This window comes from Pinus tabuliformis, chromosome 1_2, assembly GCF_031772625.1.
Source record: "Pinus tabuliformis cultivar Carrire ecotype Pingquan chromosome 1_2, CPIR1, whole genome shotgun sequence".
In the NCBI taxonomy this organism is placed as follows: domain Eukaryota; kingdom Viridiplantae; phylum Streptophyta; class Pinopsida; order Pinales; family Pinaceae; genus Pinus; species Pinus tabuliformis.
The window spans coordinates 1,340,683,006-1,340,699,586 of NC_142298.1; the positions used below are offsets into that span (position 1 = coordinate 1,340,683,006).

Sequence of the window (16,581 nt, forward strand, 5' to 3'; positions counted from 1 at the left end):
AACATTCCTGGTTTTCTCCATGTTGGAATTTCTCTTTCAAAATCTAACACAGAGTCGGCGTCACTGCTTTTAATTTTTGAAATGTTAAAAGGCGTGACTTTACCTTGGGACCTAGAACCTTCAGCAACTATAGAAAACAAAGTTATTTTGATAATGTAACAAGGGCGGGAGCCTTTCCTTTCTACTCAACATACACTCTTCTTGGAATTTTACCCTTGGAAAGCAAATATTCGACTCCAAGTTACAAAATCTTAATTATTTTGACAATGTAATAAGGGCGGAAAGTTGAAAATAATTAATATTATTTTGTATTAATGGAGAAATGGTTACATAAGTTGTAACGTATCTCCTTAGTTTAGGATTTGTTCCTAGAGTTTAGGAGTTTGTTTGCAACTACCTGATTTCTAGTGATGTACTTAATAATGTAATCATTCATTTGATGAATAGTAGAGTGTACGGAGAGAGTTCTCTTTGTATGAGTGCAGTCTCTAGGTGCAGTACTCACCTGTGAGTTGTAACTCCTCCTTTTTAATTCAAATCTGATTTTTATCTTGGTATCAGAGCACAGAGTAGGGATAGCCTTAATTTTTTTTTTTTTTACGATGCATCATTGATTACAGAACTGTAGTGGCGCATTTGTAGAATCAGGTGGACTACAGTAATGCCTGAAGGCAGGTCTCAGATGACTGATCATCTCTGAGTGCAAGAAAGTGTTGGCACGGTTTTGACACGAATAGTCGTGCCATTTTTGCGTGCAAAGAAGAGCTGGCGCGGGTTTTTAAGGAACAGTCGCACCACTTGGCGTGGTTCTAAGGGTGATAAGCATGCCAGCACGCTAGAAAGTCCTATTGGCGTGGAAAATCCAGGATTAATCGCGCCAATTTCGTGACTCACATCGATTTTGTTTCTGGCGCGTGTATTTCGCTGTTGAAGAGCGCCAACCTCTTTCTCTTTGAAAAATCTACAATTTTTGCAGATCAGAGTTGCCCGATGGTGGCACTTCGAATTTCCGGATCTGTTCGGTGGCAACAGATCGGAGTAGCCCGGTGGTGGCGTATTGGAGTTCCTGATCTACTCGGTGGTAGCAGATCGGAATTGCCCGGTGGTGGCGTGTTGAAGTTCCTGATCTACTCGGTGGCAGCAGATCGGACTTGCCCGGTGGTGGCGCATTGGAGTTCCAGATCTGTTTGGTGGCAGCAGATCGGATTTGCCCGGTGGTGGCGCATTGGAGTTCCGGATCTGTTCGGTGGCAGCAGATCGGACTTGCCCGGTGGTGGCGCATTGAAGGTACAATTTTTTTTCAGCAAAACAGAGGTTCGGATCTGGTATAAGTCAATATGAATAACAGTTTAGAATCGTATCTCCACGAGTCTGGCAAACTCGATGGATCAAATTTCAACAACTGGAAATTCAAGATGCAGACTTTACTTGAAAGTGAAAATGCGTGGTCGATCGTGATAGGAAATGAGCATATATCGAGATCAGCCACACAAGAACAATATTGGGATAAAAAGGAGACAAAAGCAAAAGTTATATTGAAGATGTTCATTAAGGACAATGTTATCCCACATATTAGAGACTATAAATCGGGCGCTGACATTTGGACGACCATTAAAAACCTATGCCAGATGCATAACTCAAATCGTGTCCTATCACTTAAAGGCGAGCTGTTTGCTATCACTTAAAGGCGAGCTGTTTGCATTGAAGATGGAGGAGAATGAATCTGCTGCTGGATTCATTGCAAGAGTCAAAGACCTGAAGGACAGATTGGGAGATATCAGAGAGAAAGTTTTTGATTCGGATCTAGTCACGATCACGTTGAACGGAATGACTGATGATGATCATACATTCATCACAGGGCTGTCAGCAAGAGAGAAATCCCCTTCATTTGAAGAGCTGACAGGGATTCTGATACAGGAAGAAGAGCGACGAAAAAATTTGAAATCACAGAGAAATGACCTTGCTCTGATGGCAAAAAGGAGACAGTTTAAAGGGAAGTATGCTAGAAGCTTGTTGGAGAGGTTCAGAATGGAGCAGTGCAGATTAGCAACAACACCATTACAACAAAACTTAAAGTTGAGCAGTGACGATGGTACTAAACAGGTGGATGCTACCATGTACAGACAACTAGTTGGCAGTTTGATATATCTAACTACAACTAAACCAGAGCTGGCATATTCTATTAGTATGTTGAGCCAGTTCATGTCAAAACCACTCGAAAGTCACTGGGTTGCAGCAAAAAGTGTGTTGAGGTATCTTAGTGGTACTAGTAATTATGGAATTTTGTACACTGACACTTCTGATGTTATTCTAGCAGGTTTTTTAGATTCCAATTGGGCAGGTAACTTGGATGATCGAAGATCTATCACAGGTTACGCATTCAGCATTGGATCCGGGGTCATAGCATGGAGCAGCAAAAAGCAGAGCATTGTAGCTCTATCTTCATGTGAAGCTGAGTACCAAGCATTGTGTGCAGCCACATGTGAAGCTATCTGGTTGAGAAGACTTCTCAACGATGCAGGAGAAGAATAGAAAGAATCAACTAGTATCAACACTGACAACCAGAGTACCATCAAACTTGCATACAATCCAGTCTTTAATAAAAATACCAATCATATCGATACTCAGTTTCATTATGTTCGAGAGAAGCAACAGTCAAAAGAGATATGTGTTGAATATTGTAAAACTTGTGATAACATGGCTGATATTTTTACTAAGCCTCTTGGGCGTGTAAAGTTTGAATTGTTTAGAGAGATGCTAGGAGTACAGGATAATCCTTTCTCCATTAAGGGGGGGAGTTGAAAATAATTAATATTATTTTGTATTAATGGAGAAATGGTTACATAAGTTGTAACGTATCTCCTTAGTTTAGGATTTGTTCCTAGAGTTTAGGAGTTTGTTTGCAACTACCTGATTTCTAGTGATATACTTAATAATGTAATCATTCATTTGATGAATAGTAGAGTGTACGGAGAGTGTTCTCTTTTGTATGAGTGCAGTCTCTAGGTGCAGTACTCACCTGTGAGCTGTAACTCCTTTTTAATTCAAATCTAATTTTTATCTGGGAAGCCTTTCATTTTCCATTCAACATACACTTTTCTTGGAATTTTACTCGTGGAAACCAAATATTTCACTCCAAATTACAAAATCTTCAGTTAATTGTTGAAGTTGAGTGGAAGTTCCAACAGACAAAAATAAATAAAATATAGTAGTGCAACGTCACTTGGCAGGTATACCTTCTGGTTGCATACTTGTCTTCGATTTGATTCAAATTCCATGTGTGGTTTTGATTTGCCGCTCATTCCACTTTGACACATTTGGCCTTACTTGAGTTATAATACATGAATGACTATTCAAATTTGCTTGGGTAAATTACAATTACTTCCCTCTTTCATGAAATCAAGATCACATCATCAAGATTCAAATCTTCATGTGATATTATTAAAAAAAATGTGTCATGTTAACAAAGGGGAACAAGAAACATATGTCATCTGAATTATAAGTTAGAACTTTGTAAATTCAATGCTTTAAAGTTACTCTTGAATCTTTACATGTTTGGCAACGACAACCTCCTTTAGCTTTACTTTCTCATACATGAAAGCCTCCTTCAGCTCTCCTACTACCTCACTCATGCTGGGCCTCCAAGATGATGTATGCTCAACACATCTGAGCGCTATTTTGGCAACAATAGTGATTGATTTCATTTCATATTTTCCATCCATCTCCTTGTCTATGATTTTCACCATTTTTTCAGGGGTTTCATCGATCTCCACGTAGTCTTTCAGCTGTGATGACGTGCAAATATAATTATTCTTACACGCACTTAAAATGAAAGCCTATGTATGGATGATTAATTACAGATAAATTCCTTACCCATCTCAAGAGATCCCTTTCTTCCTCAGCGAGAGTCACATCGATGGGATTTCTCCCACATATAATTTCTAATAAAACCACACCAAAACTGTATACATCGCTCTTTTGAGTGAAGTGCTCAGTCATAAAATACCTGTAAGAATATCCAACAATAAAAATGAAATTGTCGTTTCTCTTAATAATTAATCGAATTCCTGGGGCATCAAAAATAATATTTCGAAGAGAAATGCAAGGTATATGTGTCATTTACTCTGGATCCAGGTATCCCAAAGTTCCTTTCACTGTATCCTCGATAGGAGCCTTCCGATCCATTGTCATCATCGACAAACTGAAATTGCTTAATTTTCCATTCAAATAGATGTTGGGTATTTTTGCTGGGAAAATACCAAAACCAATCACAATATTCACCACAGAGACAATGCTCTATTTTTTTTTTTTGTCCAGAATCTTTACACAGGGAAGCTTTTAAAAGCAAATTAACTCAGAAGACAGGATTACACAGTTGCAAAACATTTCTATTAATTTAAAACTGAAAGACTGATACATATTTCATCCTCTGTGCAAAGAGGGATTTACAAAACAAACTCTGTTGTAGTCACAGATTTTCCACTGCTGTGGATATTACAAAAACAGTTTCATACTATTCCTGTGTTTTACAATGGCCAAAAATTACATGCCTCCCCTATTTCATATCTCGCACTGTTGTGCGTTCAATACATGTCCATGAACAACCTCTGCATTTTCAATGGCGGACAGACATTATATCCCTGTTCTTGTTAAGCCCTTGCACTGTTGTGCATTCTCTATCTATCAAAACAAATATAACACACGTTCACCGTGCGTAGGCACCATTACACAAAACTACAAAAAGAACTCCTCACACAGACTCCGTGCGCATGCACAAAAAAAATATACATACAAAAAAAACACGCACACATGCATCGTGCGCAGCCACCATACGTATATATAAAACATCTATAAAAAAACATGTATATAGAAAACGTATGCCCCATAACCTTATTAAAGGCTTCCACCAAAAACTACGTCAAGCATTAAAATCCATTGAATTCCCTTCTCGGCGGTCAACAAGAAATCTTTCACTCCACGCAATTTTTGATTTGACGCGGGCGGGGTTGGCTGACGTCACTTCGGTGCCACGTGTCACCACCTCATTCGTCGGGCCCGGTCGTTAAACTCCGCGCAGCTTCGCGTCGATCCGAGCCTCCAAAACCGATCCGACGGAATTCGCACGCCAAGCTCCCGCAAATAGAACGACCTTTAGCGTCCGGGGAAAGCGGTTTCAGTGCTCGTACATGGGACGCGTGGCGGAGTGTGATTGCGGCGGCACCCCCGCTACGGAAACCGCCTTCGCCGAATGGTGGTGCGGGGAGACCGCGGTGGTTTTCCTGAAGCGCTGTGCAGTTGGAATTAATATTCCAACACTCCCCTTTAATTTCAACTGCTGGGCATTAAGACATACCCAAACACTTCCTCTCGTAGAGGGATTCCTCAGTACTGCTGTTACAAAGATATCATCCTCACATAGAGGGATTCACCAACTGCTTCTGATGTAGTTCACAAACAAACAAAGTTGTCTTCCTCTTGATAGAGGGATTAACCGGAAACTGTGCTTGAGAGCACCTTCCTCATGACAGAGGGATTCACCATAACAATGTGCTGAAGAGCAACTTCCTCATGACAGAGGGATTCACCTGTGACTATGCTGAAAAGCATCATCCTCTTGATAGAGGGATTTACCATGTGTATTCTAAAAAGCATCTTCCTCTTGACAGAGGGATTCACTAATGACAATGTGCTGAAAAGCACCTTCCTCTTTAACAGAGGGTTTCACCAAATGACTGCTTCAAATGCAGTTCCAAAACAAAACATTCATTGCACTGTTGTGTATACTCCACACTGATGTGTGTTCACTTGCACTGCTTGTGCACTTTTCAAAGACAAAATACTCTGTCTTTTCTGGAACAATTACACTGTCCCAACTTACAAATTTACACTGCTGTGTGTAAACATTTCTTACACTCACTGCTGTTGCATATATTGAATTTCAATTCAATGAACAACAAATTCATTACATTTACCTTTACTGCTGTAAGGAAAATTTATTTTGCATGTGCTGTTGTCCATTACATCTCATTTCTTCAACAAAACTTTAATGCTGCTACATCTTTCTTGTTTGCATTGCTGTGTGCTTCTCCTTCTTCACGATGGGAAAAATTTTCTTCAAGCTGCTGCTGTCCATACACTTGCTGTTGTGTTGCTGCTGCAATTTGCACTGCTGTGTGCACATACACTTGGCACTTCATTCTCCACGAAAAAAAAATTAACACGGGCTGCTCCTGTTCCTTTTTACACCCTTGCTTCACATAATCTTCATCTTCATTTTTTTTTATTTTCATAATGCACTGCTGTGCAATTCCTTTCGATTTTCTGCTGCCACACACATTCTCATTCACCCATGTGCATTAAAAATCTGTTGTCCCTGTTTTTCTTTATGCATTTCTTTGCATGCTGCATTGCATATGAAGAAAAACATTACATTTTTCACTGCTGTGTAAAAAAAATTTCATTGCATTCTCAGCGACTGGGCATTTACGCTCTGCTGCGTTTTGCCTTCTTCTCATGTTCTTCTCACTGCTTTGCATTTTCATTCCCAATACAAAAAATTTCCATCTGCTGTGTATTATACTCACTCTGCTGTGAGTATATTCTCTCACATTACATAGAAGGAAGCTACCTTCCATTGCTATGCATTTCAATGCATGTGCTCCATAACAAAAAAAATTTCCAAGCTGCTGTTTTACGTTTTGTCCTCCCACTGCTGTGAGGGTCTCCATGCTCTACATACTTTTCTTCTTGCGCTGCTGCTCTTTACATTTGAGCGTTGCCCCCATTTCTTTTCTGCTCTTATGGCAGATTTAACTTCATATTTTTCCTTTATAAAAGGTCTTCATCAAAGAGTGGCTGTTAAGACAGTTCAGCAACAAAAATTACAAGCTCCCCTTTAATGTGTGCTTGTCTTCTTTTGGCAGACTCTTCTCAAAACAAATTTAGATCCACTGGGGAGTTCAAGGGGTTTCAGGTTGCCTTTCCTTCCTTCTCCATACTTGTGTAACTTTCTTCTTTTGCATGGATCTAGCTTGTGTAAGAGCCCATGTCAAGTTACAATCTCGTGCCATATGCCCAATGTTATGACACTTAAAACATTCAACATTGTTCATGAATAACATTTCATGATTTCTTCTTGTGAAATTATTTCTTGGAGATTTTCGGAGACTACAACATCTATCTCTATGAAATGCTCTACAGTCTTTTGCCATATGACCAAAGTTTGAACAAGCATAACAATAACCATAAAATGAACTTTGGTACCTGTGAGATGGAGGTTTCATTGATGTACTTCTGAATTCTTGCTGCCTTGAGATCCTTTGATGATCACCATTGCATCTTGCCTTTTTGCCATCAGCTACATTTCTTCTTGGAGCTGGTTTTCTACTTGGAGGAGGATTTCTTTCATTGCAGCCTTCATTTTTCTCCTTGCCTTTGCTGGAACTAGGAGCATCACACCTTCTTTGTGGCTTCTTCACATCTCCTTTGCTTAAAACATCCTCATCCTTGTTTGAGGGTTCACCTACATACCCAAGTCCTGATTTATCAGATGGAGATCTATGATAGCTAAGCATGTCATCCAAAGCTTGAGAGCTCGTCATGATCTTGTTCATCCCTTCAACCTTCTTCCTGAGGAGGACAATCTCTTCTTCTAACTTTTCACATACATCATTTCTCTTTGCTAGTTGTCCCTCAATTTCTTCCTTGCTATGAGTAGCTTCAGCTGCTACTATTTTGAAGGAGATAATCTCTGTCTTCATTTTGGAGATTTCTTCATCTTTTGCTTGACTGCTCTCCATTTTCTTTTCAGCTCCTTGTGGCTGCTTCTTGGCTTCTTGTAGTTCGGACTTAAGGGAGGAGACCTCTACCTTGTACTGTCCAATCTCTTCCATAAGCTTATTCACTCTCTTGTGTCTTTGTTCAAGTTGACTTGTCAAGACATCTGCCTGCTTCTTTGCACTATTCAGCTGATTGGTCATGGATATGACTTCTTCATGATGTTTCTTCTTGCATTGGTCAAGCTCCTTCTTAAGCTTGGCAAGCTCTTCATCCCTTTCTTTTACCTGAAGCTTGATGAGGTCAAGCTTTTCATTCTCAGCTTCTATGATGGGATCTTCTTGACTCATTGTCATGGTCAGTGCTCCCTTTGCATGAAGGTCATGCAGTCTGTCCCATATATCCTTTGCTGATGTATATTTTCCTAGATTCCTCTTCACAGAATCTGGGAGTCCATTCAAGATAGTCTTTGTTGCTTGTGCATCATACTCCATGGATTCTTTATCCATCTTGCTATCATCAATCACTGACTCCCAGACTTCACTCCCTTGAAACTGTAAGACAGCCCTCATTTTTATTTCCCACATATCAAAATTTCCATTAAACCTTGAAGCCTCTAATAGAATGCTTTCAAATAGATTTTCTTCTATTTTAATAGAAGAGGGAGACACAACCTTAGAAGGTTTGGAGGCTTTCTTCTTTGACCTTGCCATTCTTAACTAGGCTTCAAGACCTTGACTGTGTTTTTTTTAATCACTGACTATTTCTATAACAATAACAGAAAGGAAATCTTGAGGAATACCTTAATCCTTTTGACTGAGCCTTCACACTGCTAGAGAAGTTTGACTGCTGCAACCACACCTTGCTTCAGCTTCTTTAACTTCTTTAAAGAGCCTGGACCTGCTCTGATACCACTGTTGGGTATTTTTGCTGGGAAAATACCAAAACCAATCACAATATTCACCACGGAGACAATGCTCTGTTTTTTTTTTTTTGTCCAGAATCTTTACACAGGGAAGCTTTTAAAAGAAAATTAACTCAGAAGATAGGATTACATAGTTGCAAAACATTTCTATTAATTTAAAACTGAAAGACTGATACATATTTCATCCTCTGTGCAAAGAGGGATTTACAAAACAAACTCTGTTGCAGTCACAGATTTTCCACTGCTATGGATATTACAAAAACAGTTTCATACTATTCCTGTGTTTTACAATGGCCAAAAATTACATGCCTCCCCTGTTTCATATCTCGCACTGCTGTGCGTTAAATACATGTCCATGAACAACCTCTGCATTTTCAATGGCGGACAGACATTATATCCCTGTTCTTGTTAAGCCCTTGCACTGTTGTGCATTCTCTATATATCAAAACAAATATAACACACGTTCACCGTGCGCAGGCACCATTACACAAAACTAAAAAAAGAACTCCACACACAGACTCCGTGCGCAGGCACAAAAAAATATACATACAAAAAAAAACACGCACACATGCATCGTGCGCAGCCACCATACGTATATATAAAACATCTATAAAAAAACATGTATATAGAAAACGTATGCCCCATAGCCTTATTAAAGGCCTCCACCAAAAACTACGTCAAGCATTAAAATCCATTGAATTCCCTTCTCGGCGGTCAACAAGAAATCTTTCACTCCACGCAATTTTTGATTTGACGCGGGCGGGGTCGGCTGACGTCACTTCGGTGCCACATGTCGCCACCTCATTCGTCGGGCCCGGTCATTAAACTCCGCGCAGATTCGCGCCAATCCGAGCCTCCAAAACCGATCCGACGGAATTCGCACGCCAAGCTCCCGCAAATAGAACGACCTTTAGCGTCCGGGGAAAGCGGTTTCAGCACTCGTACATGGGACGCGTGGCGGAGTGTGATTGCGGTGGCACCCCCGCTACGGAAACCGCCTTCGCCGAATGGTGGTGCGGGGAGACCGCGGTGGTTTTCCTGAAGCGCTGTGCAGTTGGAGTTAATATTCCAACAAAATCGCTGTCGAGGAGGATGTTTGAAGTTTTCACATCCCTGTGAATTATCATTGGAATACAACATACGTGCAGGTATTGCAGTGCTTCAATCAGAAACAGACGAGGAATATGGTTAATCATGATTTCTCTTATTTAGTTGTATTCAAATATATAAAATTAAATAGCGTTTACACTACAAAAATGTAGTGTGAAAAACATTATTTATTTAAATTACCCTCAGCCACATCGATTGCTATTTTGAGCCTGCTTTTCCAATTTAGTTTGGAAAGCCGTGCCTTCTGACCTGAAAGACAAAGTTATAATTAAATGTATATTGTTTTTGTTGCAATATCAAACCAACCAAACAATATCCCTCCTTTAAAGACGTATTTACCATAAAGACGGTCCTTTAAAGGCCCTTGAGACGTGTACTCGTAGATAAGCATAGGTTGTTCGGGTTTAGCAAAACAGTAACCCAGTAGAGACACCAAGTTCTTATGATGGACTCTAGAAAGCAGATCCACCTGTTAACAAAGTGAAAGCAGATACATCAATTTTACTATGTTCACATATGTTTTCTTCTTAATTGCGAGATCAGAAGCGAAATGATTCGGAAATTGGAATTACCTCAGTCAAGAACTCCTGAAAGCTGTCTCTTGTATTCAGTGAAAACATTTTTATTGCTATCTCTTTTGCGTCCGGCAGTTTACCAAGGAACAGCGTTCCAAAGACACCAGACCCAATCTGGTGACTAAAGTTTTGTGTGGCTTCCACAATCTGGTGTAGGGTAAAAACCATCGAGTCATCTGTAAAATTGGCAAAGTATGAAAGCACCGTCTTACTTAGCTTCATATGGGGAATTCCCACTATATGTTCATAAAAAAATAAGTTCTTGACCTTCATTGTATAGTTTTTCCCCGTTTTTATTTTTTTCTTCTCCTCGTGCTTTTCCCCACATGGAACATTGAACATCTGAATTTAAATTCTAACCTTTATTGAGAAGCAGCTTTTCGCTGAATTTTTCCCGGGTACGCTGCTTTGCCCTGAATTTCTTCCAATATACGGTAATACCCGCCATCATCACTAAAGTCCTGAAAAACTACTTAAGTTAAACCCTTAACAACCCAAACGATGGATTCTTTAATTCTTAGCCCTCTCAGGTTTTGCTCACGATCTTCTATTTACTTTCCTATAGTTTTGATACCAATGGGTTGAAAAGAAATAAAGGAAAACACAAAAATTGACACACACAAATAATATGAGCTTGATCAACCAAAACTTGATTCTAACAATGAATTCGGTGAGGAATATTTATACTTAACTAACTCTCTTAAATTTAACCAACTTTAACATGCTGGAGTCATTACAATTTCTAACCATTCCCAAAATAACACCCACTTTGTTCTTCCCTAAATTATTTGTGGTTTCCTGAATACAATCCCCGCCCTTATACATACAGATAAGGATTTCCAGAGTATCTGCAACACACCAAATGAGGGATTTTCACTGTAATCGTGAACCTCCTGCAGTAAGATTTTATAAACTTTCAACCGTTTAGGTATTACTGTTGTACCGGGCATTCCTTGCTTTGCTGGTAACAAAAATATTAAATAGAAAACATAACTTGAACATTTGATAATGGAAATTGTTGTGAATACAAATAAATGCTATATTGCTCAATTCAATCAAAGCTCGTCGAAAACGTGTGCACGAATTATAAACCTGCGATAATAGTAAAGATATTGTAATATTATATTTAGTGATTAAAATTCCCTTCAGAGAATATAAATAGGATATAAACATGGAATTCTTTAGGGTTTCTGAGATCAATACCCAGTCTGGAAAATTAGCACTCAAGTTGTTGTTTTGAAGATGTATGCACAACAAGCGAACCGATCCGCAGCAGTTTTCTTTGAAAATGACTATCAAGACAAAATTTATGTAAAGAATAAACACTTGCAAAGAGAGAGCTTATCTCCGGAAGAAATTTACTAATTGCCACTAATCGATGCAAACCCTATGGAAAATAAGACTACAATCAGGTATCACTAATCGCTGAAGCAAATCGACTAATTTTATGTCTTAGATGTTGGATATTTTCACTGGGAAAATACCAAAAAGCCAAACAAAATAAACATCACAGAGCCAATGCTCTGTTTCATTTGTTCCAGGATCTTTGCACAGGGAACCTCTTAAAAGCAAATATACTCATAACAGAGTATTACACAGCCATAAAAACATTTTTATTGCTTAAAAACAAAACTCAGATACACATTTCATCCTCTGCACAGAGAGGGATTCACTGGAGAAACTCTGTCTCCTCATTTCTGGTCTTCCACTGCTGTGGGTATTACAACAACAATTTCTTGCTGCTCCTATGTTTTACAATGGCGAATAAAACCATTACATCCCTGTTTTTTTGATATCTCGCACTGCTGTGCGTTCAACATATGGCACACAAATTGCATACACCACTGCACGCGGCATAAACCATTACAACACTCATACAAAAAAAACACACACATACATCGTGCGCGAACACATATCACAATACATTTCCATGTTCTATTTCACTTCTCGCACTGTTGTGCGTTCAATGCCCTGTTCTACATTAAAAAAAAACTCCAGCGCGCAGGCTCACATTCGCTCACATTCTGTTCTTCATGAACAACATACTTTCCCTGTTCTCTATGAACCTCCCGCGCGCAAGCTCTTCACCATTCTTTTCCCTTGCTTTCTGTTCAACCTCAGCGTGCAGGCTCAATACATATTTTCCTTGTTTTCTCTTGCGTATTCCGCGCGCAGCCTCAATGCACACCAAAAAAAATACCACACACGCAGCCACTACTATGCACAAAAAAAAAACTACATAACCATTGCCGCACACGGGCTTACATAGCCATATATAAAAACATATAAAAAAGAATATGGCCCATAACCATATTAAATGGCCTCACCAAATTCTACGTAACAACATTAAAACCATGTCGTTTCCTCCACGGCGGTCAACCAAGCTTTTAATTTACTCCACGCAACATTTAATTTGATGCAGGCCCGTGCACCTTCAGGCGATCAACGACGGAGAGCGCGGCAGCAAATCTGACGGTGGAGGAAAATATCGGAAGGTCGTTTGTCACAGAACTTTAGCTTCCGATATGTCAGAGTTGATGACGTATGGTGAGAGCCACGCGTCTGCACCATATCGTATCGGAGGCAAATATACGGAAACAACTTTTCGCTGGAAGGCGGTGCGATATGCTCTGGGCGGTTTTGTGGTTTCAATCTGGCGGTTTTGGGTGCAGCCGTATTGTCCACGTCCGCCTGCACGGTGCTGCGACCTGCAGTTGGAATTAACATTCCAACATTAGAGAAAAACTACATTCATTATATTATTGCACCTCACATGCTTAAGTATTCCTCATAATTGTTATTCATAATTATTGATAAATTCGGAATATCTTTTATAATTTATAATTATATTTATACATTATAATAATTTCAAAATAATATAGCTTATTACTATATTTAATATTTATATCATTGAGGAACAATTATGAATCATATTTACAAATTTGAAATGCACAACATATTTATGTTAATTAGCATTCAAATAATTGTATAAAAAAATTACATCTTTTATATTATTGCACTTCACATTTATAGTTGTTATTCACCATTATTATTTATAATTATTTATTATATTTATAATTTTGAAATATTTATTATATATGAATTGCAGATGGGTAATTAATTGAGGGGAGAAGCTCATTTTACAGCCAGTATGGTGTGTAACTTTGTTAGTCTATCATCAAAATTGAAATTTTACTATGTCTGCTCAATTTAAACTAAACTGTGAAAAATACTAACTATAAGACGTTATTAAATTTATAATTTATTTTCTCAATTAACAAAAACAAATCATTTTGAAAAAATTAAAAATTAAAAAATCAATAATCAAATCCCGACGATTAATTAACAAAAACAAATCATTTGAAAAAATTAAAAATTAAAAAATCAATAATCAAATCACCGACGATTTCCCGTCAAATTTTATTCCTTTGTGCCAACTAACATTCAAGTGGTGAAATATGGAGCCATCGTTCCTTGTTCTTCTTGTCGTGCCAACTAACATTCAACCAATGAAATATAATATTAAGGATCATTAAAAAAAATCCAACAAATGCGGGGCATTGTTCCTTCTTCTTTTCCTGTCGTGCCAACTAAGATTGAACCGATGAAATATAATATTAGGGGTAATTTAAAAAAATCCCACAAATATGGGGCCATCGTTCCTTGTTCTTCCTGTAAACCAAAAGTTTGTCTCGGATGAAGAAACCGTTCACTTTGATGTGATTTGCCTATGAAATCGATCACCGCATGCTGGTGAGCTCGCTTTTATCCTAAAATATGGCTTAGTATAGTGTTGTTAAATTATTTTAATTGAATTATTTTGTTGCTTATTTGTACGACGATAGACTTTAAGTATTTCACTTTTATTAAATGTTATTAAGAGACTTAGTAGACTTATTACATGTCACCAAAGGAGGTATGGGCACTACAACATAATGAAGCATGACCCGAGTTAAACCCGCAAGTACTTGCGGGTCTTGGCGAGTTCTATATTGAGCCGGGTCACTCTCATGTTGAAATTTCTGATAATTCTAAACAAAACTGAAAAACAGAACAATACTCTCTTTTAACACAGCGGAAATAAAAATCGTTTGCGGAATACGATGTAACAGCAACGCGGTTTCATCAGTTGCTATTTGTAGTGTAACAGCATCGGTGTTTCATCAACACTGAAACTGGTGTAACAGCAACACTCTATTTTGACGTCAAGACTATTTTCTGCTTACAGTGTAATAGCAACGCGCAACTATTTTCCTCTTACGGTGTAACATCAACGCACAAATAAAACTTCTATTTATAAATAGTAAACCAACTGATACAAATTCGTCTTCCTCACATAGAGGGATTTTCACAAAAGATTATGCTGAAGAGCATCTTTCTCTTGACAGAGGGATTCACTAATGACTATGCTGAAAAACATCTTCCTTTTGACAGAGGGATTCACCAATTTATGCTGAAGAGCATCTTCCTCTTGACAGAGGGGTTCACTAGTCTATGCTGAAAAGCATCTTCCTCTTGACAGAGGGATTCACCAGTCTATGCGGAAAAGCATCTTTCTCTTGAGAGAGGGATTCATGAGTCTATGCTTCATTCCACAAACCAATTTTCACTATCTCAGAAAATTACAGTTTCAGCACTGTTGTGCGTTACAAAGAAGGAACTCCCTATCATTCTTCTAACATGAAACAGAACTGCTGTTCATTACATTTATATGTTAAAATATATCTGATTTTAAACAATAAAATAATACAAATATCTTCTAAAGCTTATCTGCATATTGAATGCAGCAAGTGGTGATGCCTTTTGAAGAAATGAAGTCGGCTGTTGTAGGGGAATTTAATGCTGAAAATTTAATGCATATTAATGTGCAAAATATCAAGCACAAATTTGAGGCATCCAACAGTCTGGAATATCTATAGCAAATCAGATTTCTGTCCAGTTGTTTATGTTGCAGTTGGAATTAAATTCCAACACTCCCCCTTAATTTCAACTGCTGGGTTTTTCTGCATACCCAGGAATTTCCTGAAATGATCAAAACTTTTCTTTCCCAATGGTTTTGTCAAGATGTCAGCGAACTGATCCTCTCTTCTGCAGTGCTGCAAAACAATCTCACCATTGTTAACCAATTCAAGTATGAAGTGAAATTTGGTGTCTATGTGCTTTGTCCTTTTATGAAAAACAGAGTTTTTAGACAATGCTATTGCAGAGCTATTGTCACAGTAAATGGTTGTGCTCTTTTCTTTTTCATGACACAAATCTCTGAGAACTCTTCTCAGCCACACTGCTTGGCATGCTCCTGCTGTTGCTACCACATACTCTGCCTCTGTTGTTGACAAAGACACAACTGGTTGCTTCTTGGAAGCCCATGAGATGGCTCCTGATCCCATATGAAACACATATCCCGATGTGCTTTTCCTATCATCAACACTTCCAGCCTAATCACTGACAGTGTAACCTGTCAACATGAAACTTTTAGAAGGGGAGTATAAAATACCAAACCCCTTCGTTCCATTCACATACCTTAGAATCCTCTTGGCTGCCTGCCAATGAGTCTCTTTCGGTCTTTCCATAAATCTGGAGATTAAACTCACAGCGTGCATAATGTCCGGCCTAGTTGCAGTCAAGTACATAAGGCTGCCAACTATGCTCTTGTACAGTTTTGGATCAAAATCCTTGCTGCTATCTTCTTTGGTCAATTTCAACCCCATTACAGTTGGAGTCATAGCTGCCTTGTTGTTCTGCATGTTAAATCTCTTCAACACTGCTTCTACATATTTAACTTGAGAAATGAAAACACCATTTTCACTTTGGTCTACTTCAATTCCAAGAAAATATCTTAAGAAGCCCAAGTCAGTCATTTCAAATTCACTTTTCATGACTGCTTTAAAATCAACAATGAGAGAAGCATCATTGCTAGTAAAAATCAAATCATCTACATATAAAACAACAATAAGAATCTTATCGTCATTCTCCTTTATGTAGAGTGTGGGTTCACCATCACACTTATCAAACCCATTCTCAATCAGATAAGCATCTATTCTGCTGTACCATGCTCTTGGAGCTTGCTTCAGCCCATAAAGAGGCTTCTTCAGTTTGCAGACTTTATGCTCTTGGCCTTCAACTTCATAACCTGGAGGTTGTTCAACATAGACCTCTTCTTTTAACACTCCATTCAGGAACGCAGATTTAACATCC

The 16,581-nt window shown here is 38.6% G+C and overlaps 1 protein-coding gene across 6 annotated transcripts; it reads right to left on the reverse strand.

Annotated features, from left to right (window-relative positions):
* Positions 1-3,404: 3,404 nt before the first annotated feature.
* LOC149211161 (putative serine/threonine-protein kinase PBL9) lies at positions 3,405-11,829 on the reverse strand. Of its 6 annotated transcripts, XM_089394552.1 has the most exons (8): positions 11,590-11,829; positions 11,214-11,279; positions 10,747-10,847; positions 10,384-10,562; positions 9,992-10,060; positions 4,124-4,201; positions 3,874-4,006; positions 3,405-3,785 (listed from the first exon to the last, which is right to left on the reverse strand). In XM_089394552.1, the coding sequence occupies exons 6-8, from the start codon at positions 4,192-4,194 to the stop codon at positions 3,534-3,536; spliced, it is 456 nt and encodes a 151-aa protein (XP_089250678.1). In that variant the 5' UTR covers positions 4,195-4,201; positions 9,992-10,060; positions 10,384-10,562; positions 10,747-10,847; positions 11,214-11,279; positions 11,590-11,829; the 3' UTR covers positions 3,405-3,533. The 6 variants fall into 6 exon arrangements, with proteins under 6 accessions (XP_089250678.1, XP_089250679.1, XP_089250676.1 ...); XM_089394553.1 differs by lacking the exon at positions 11,214-11,279 and having other exon boundaries at positions 10,747-10,839; XM_089394550.1 differs by lacking the exon at positions 11,214-11,279.
* Positions 11,830-16,581: the final 4,752 nt, after the last annotated feature.

Bases quoted from the DNA above. Each gene is read 5' to 3' on its own strand.
- LOC149211161 (XM_089394553.1), bottom strand. From the start codon at position 4,194: ATGATGACAATGGATCGGAAGGCTCCTATCGAGGATACAGTGAAAGGA. The intron at 4,007-4,123 runs GTAAATGACACA...ATATTCTTACAG, and splicing joins TTGGGATACCTGGATCCAGA to GTATTTTATGACTGAGCACT. The intron at 3,786-3,873 runs GTAAGGAATTTA...ACGTCATCACAG, and splicing joins AAAGGGATCTCTTGAGATGG to CTGAAAGACTACGTGGAGAT.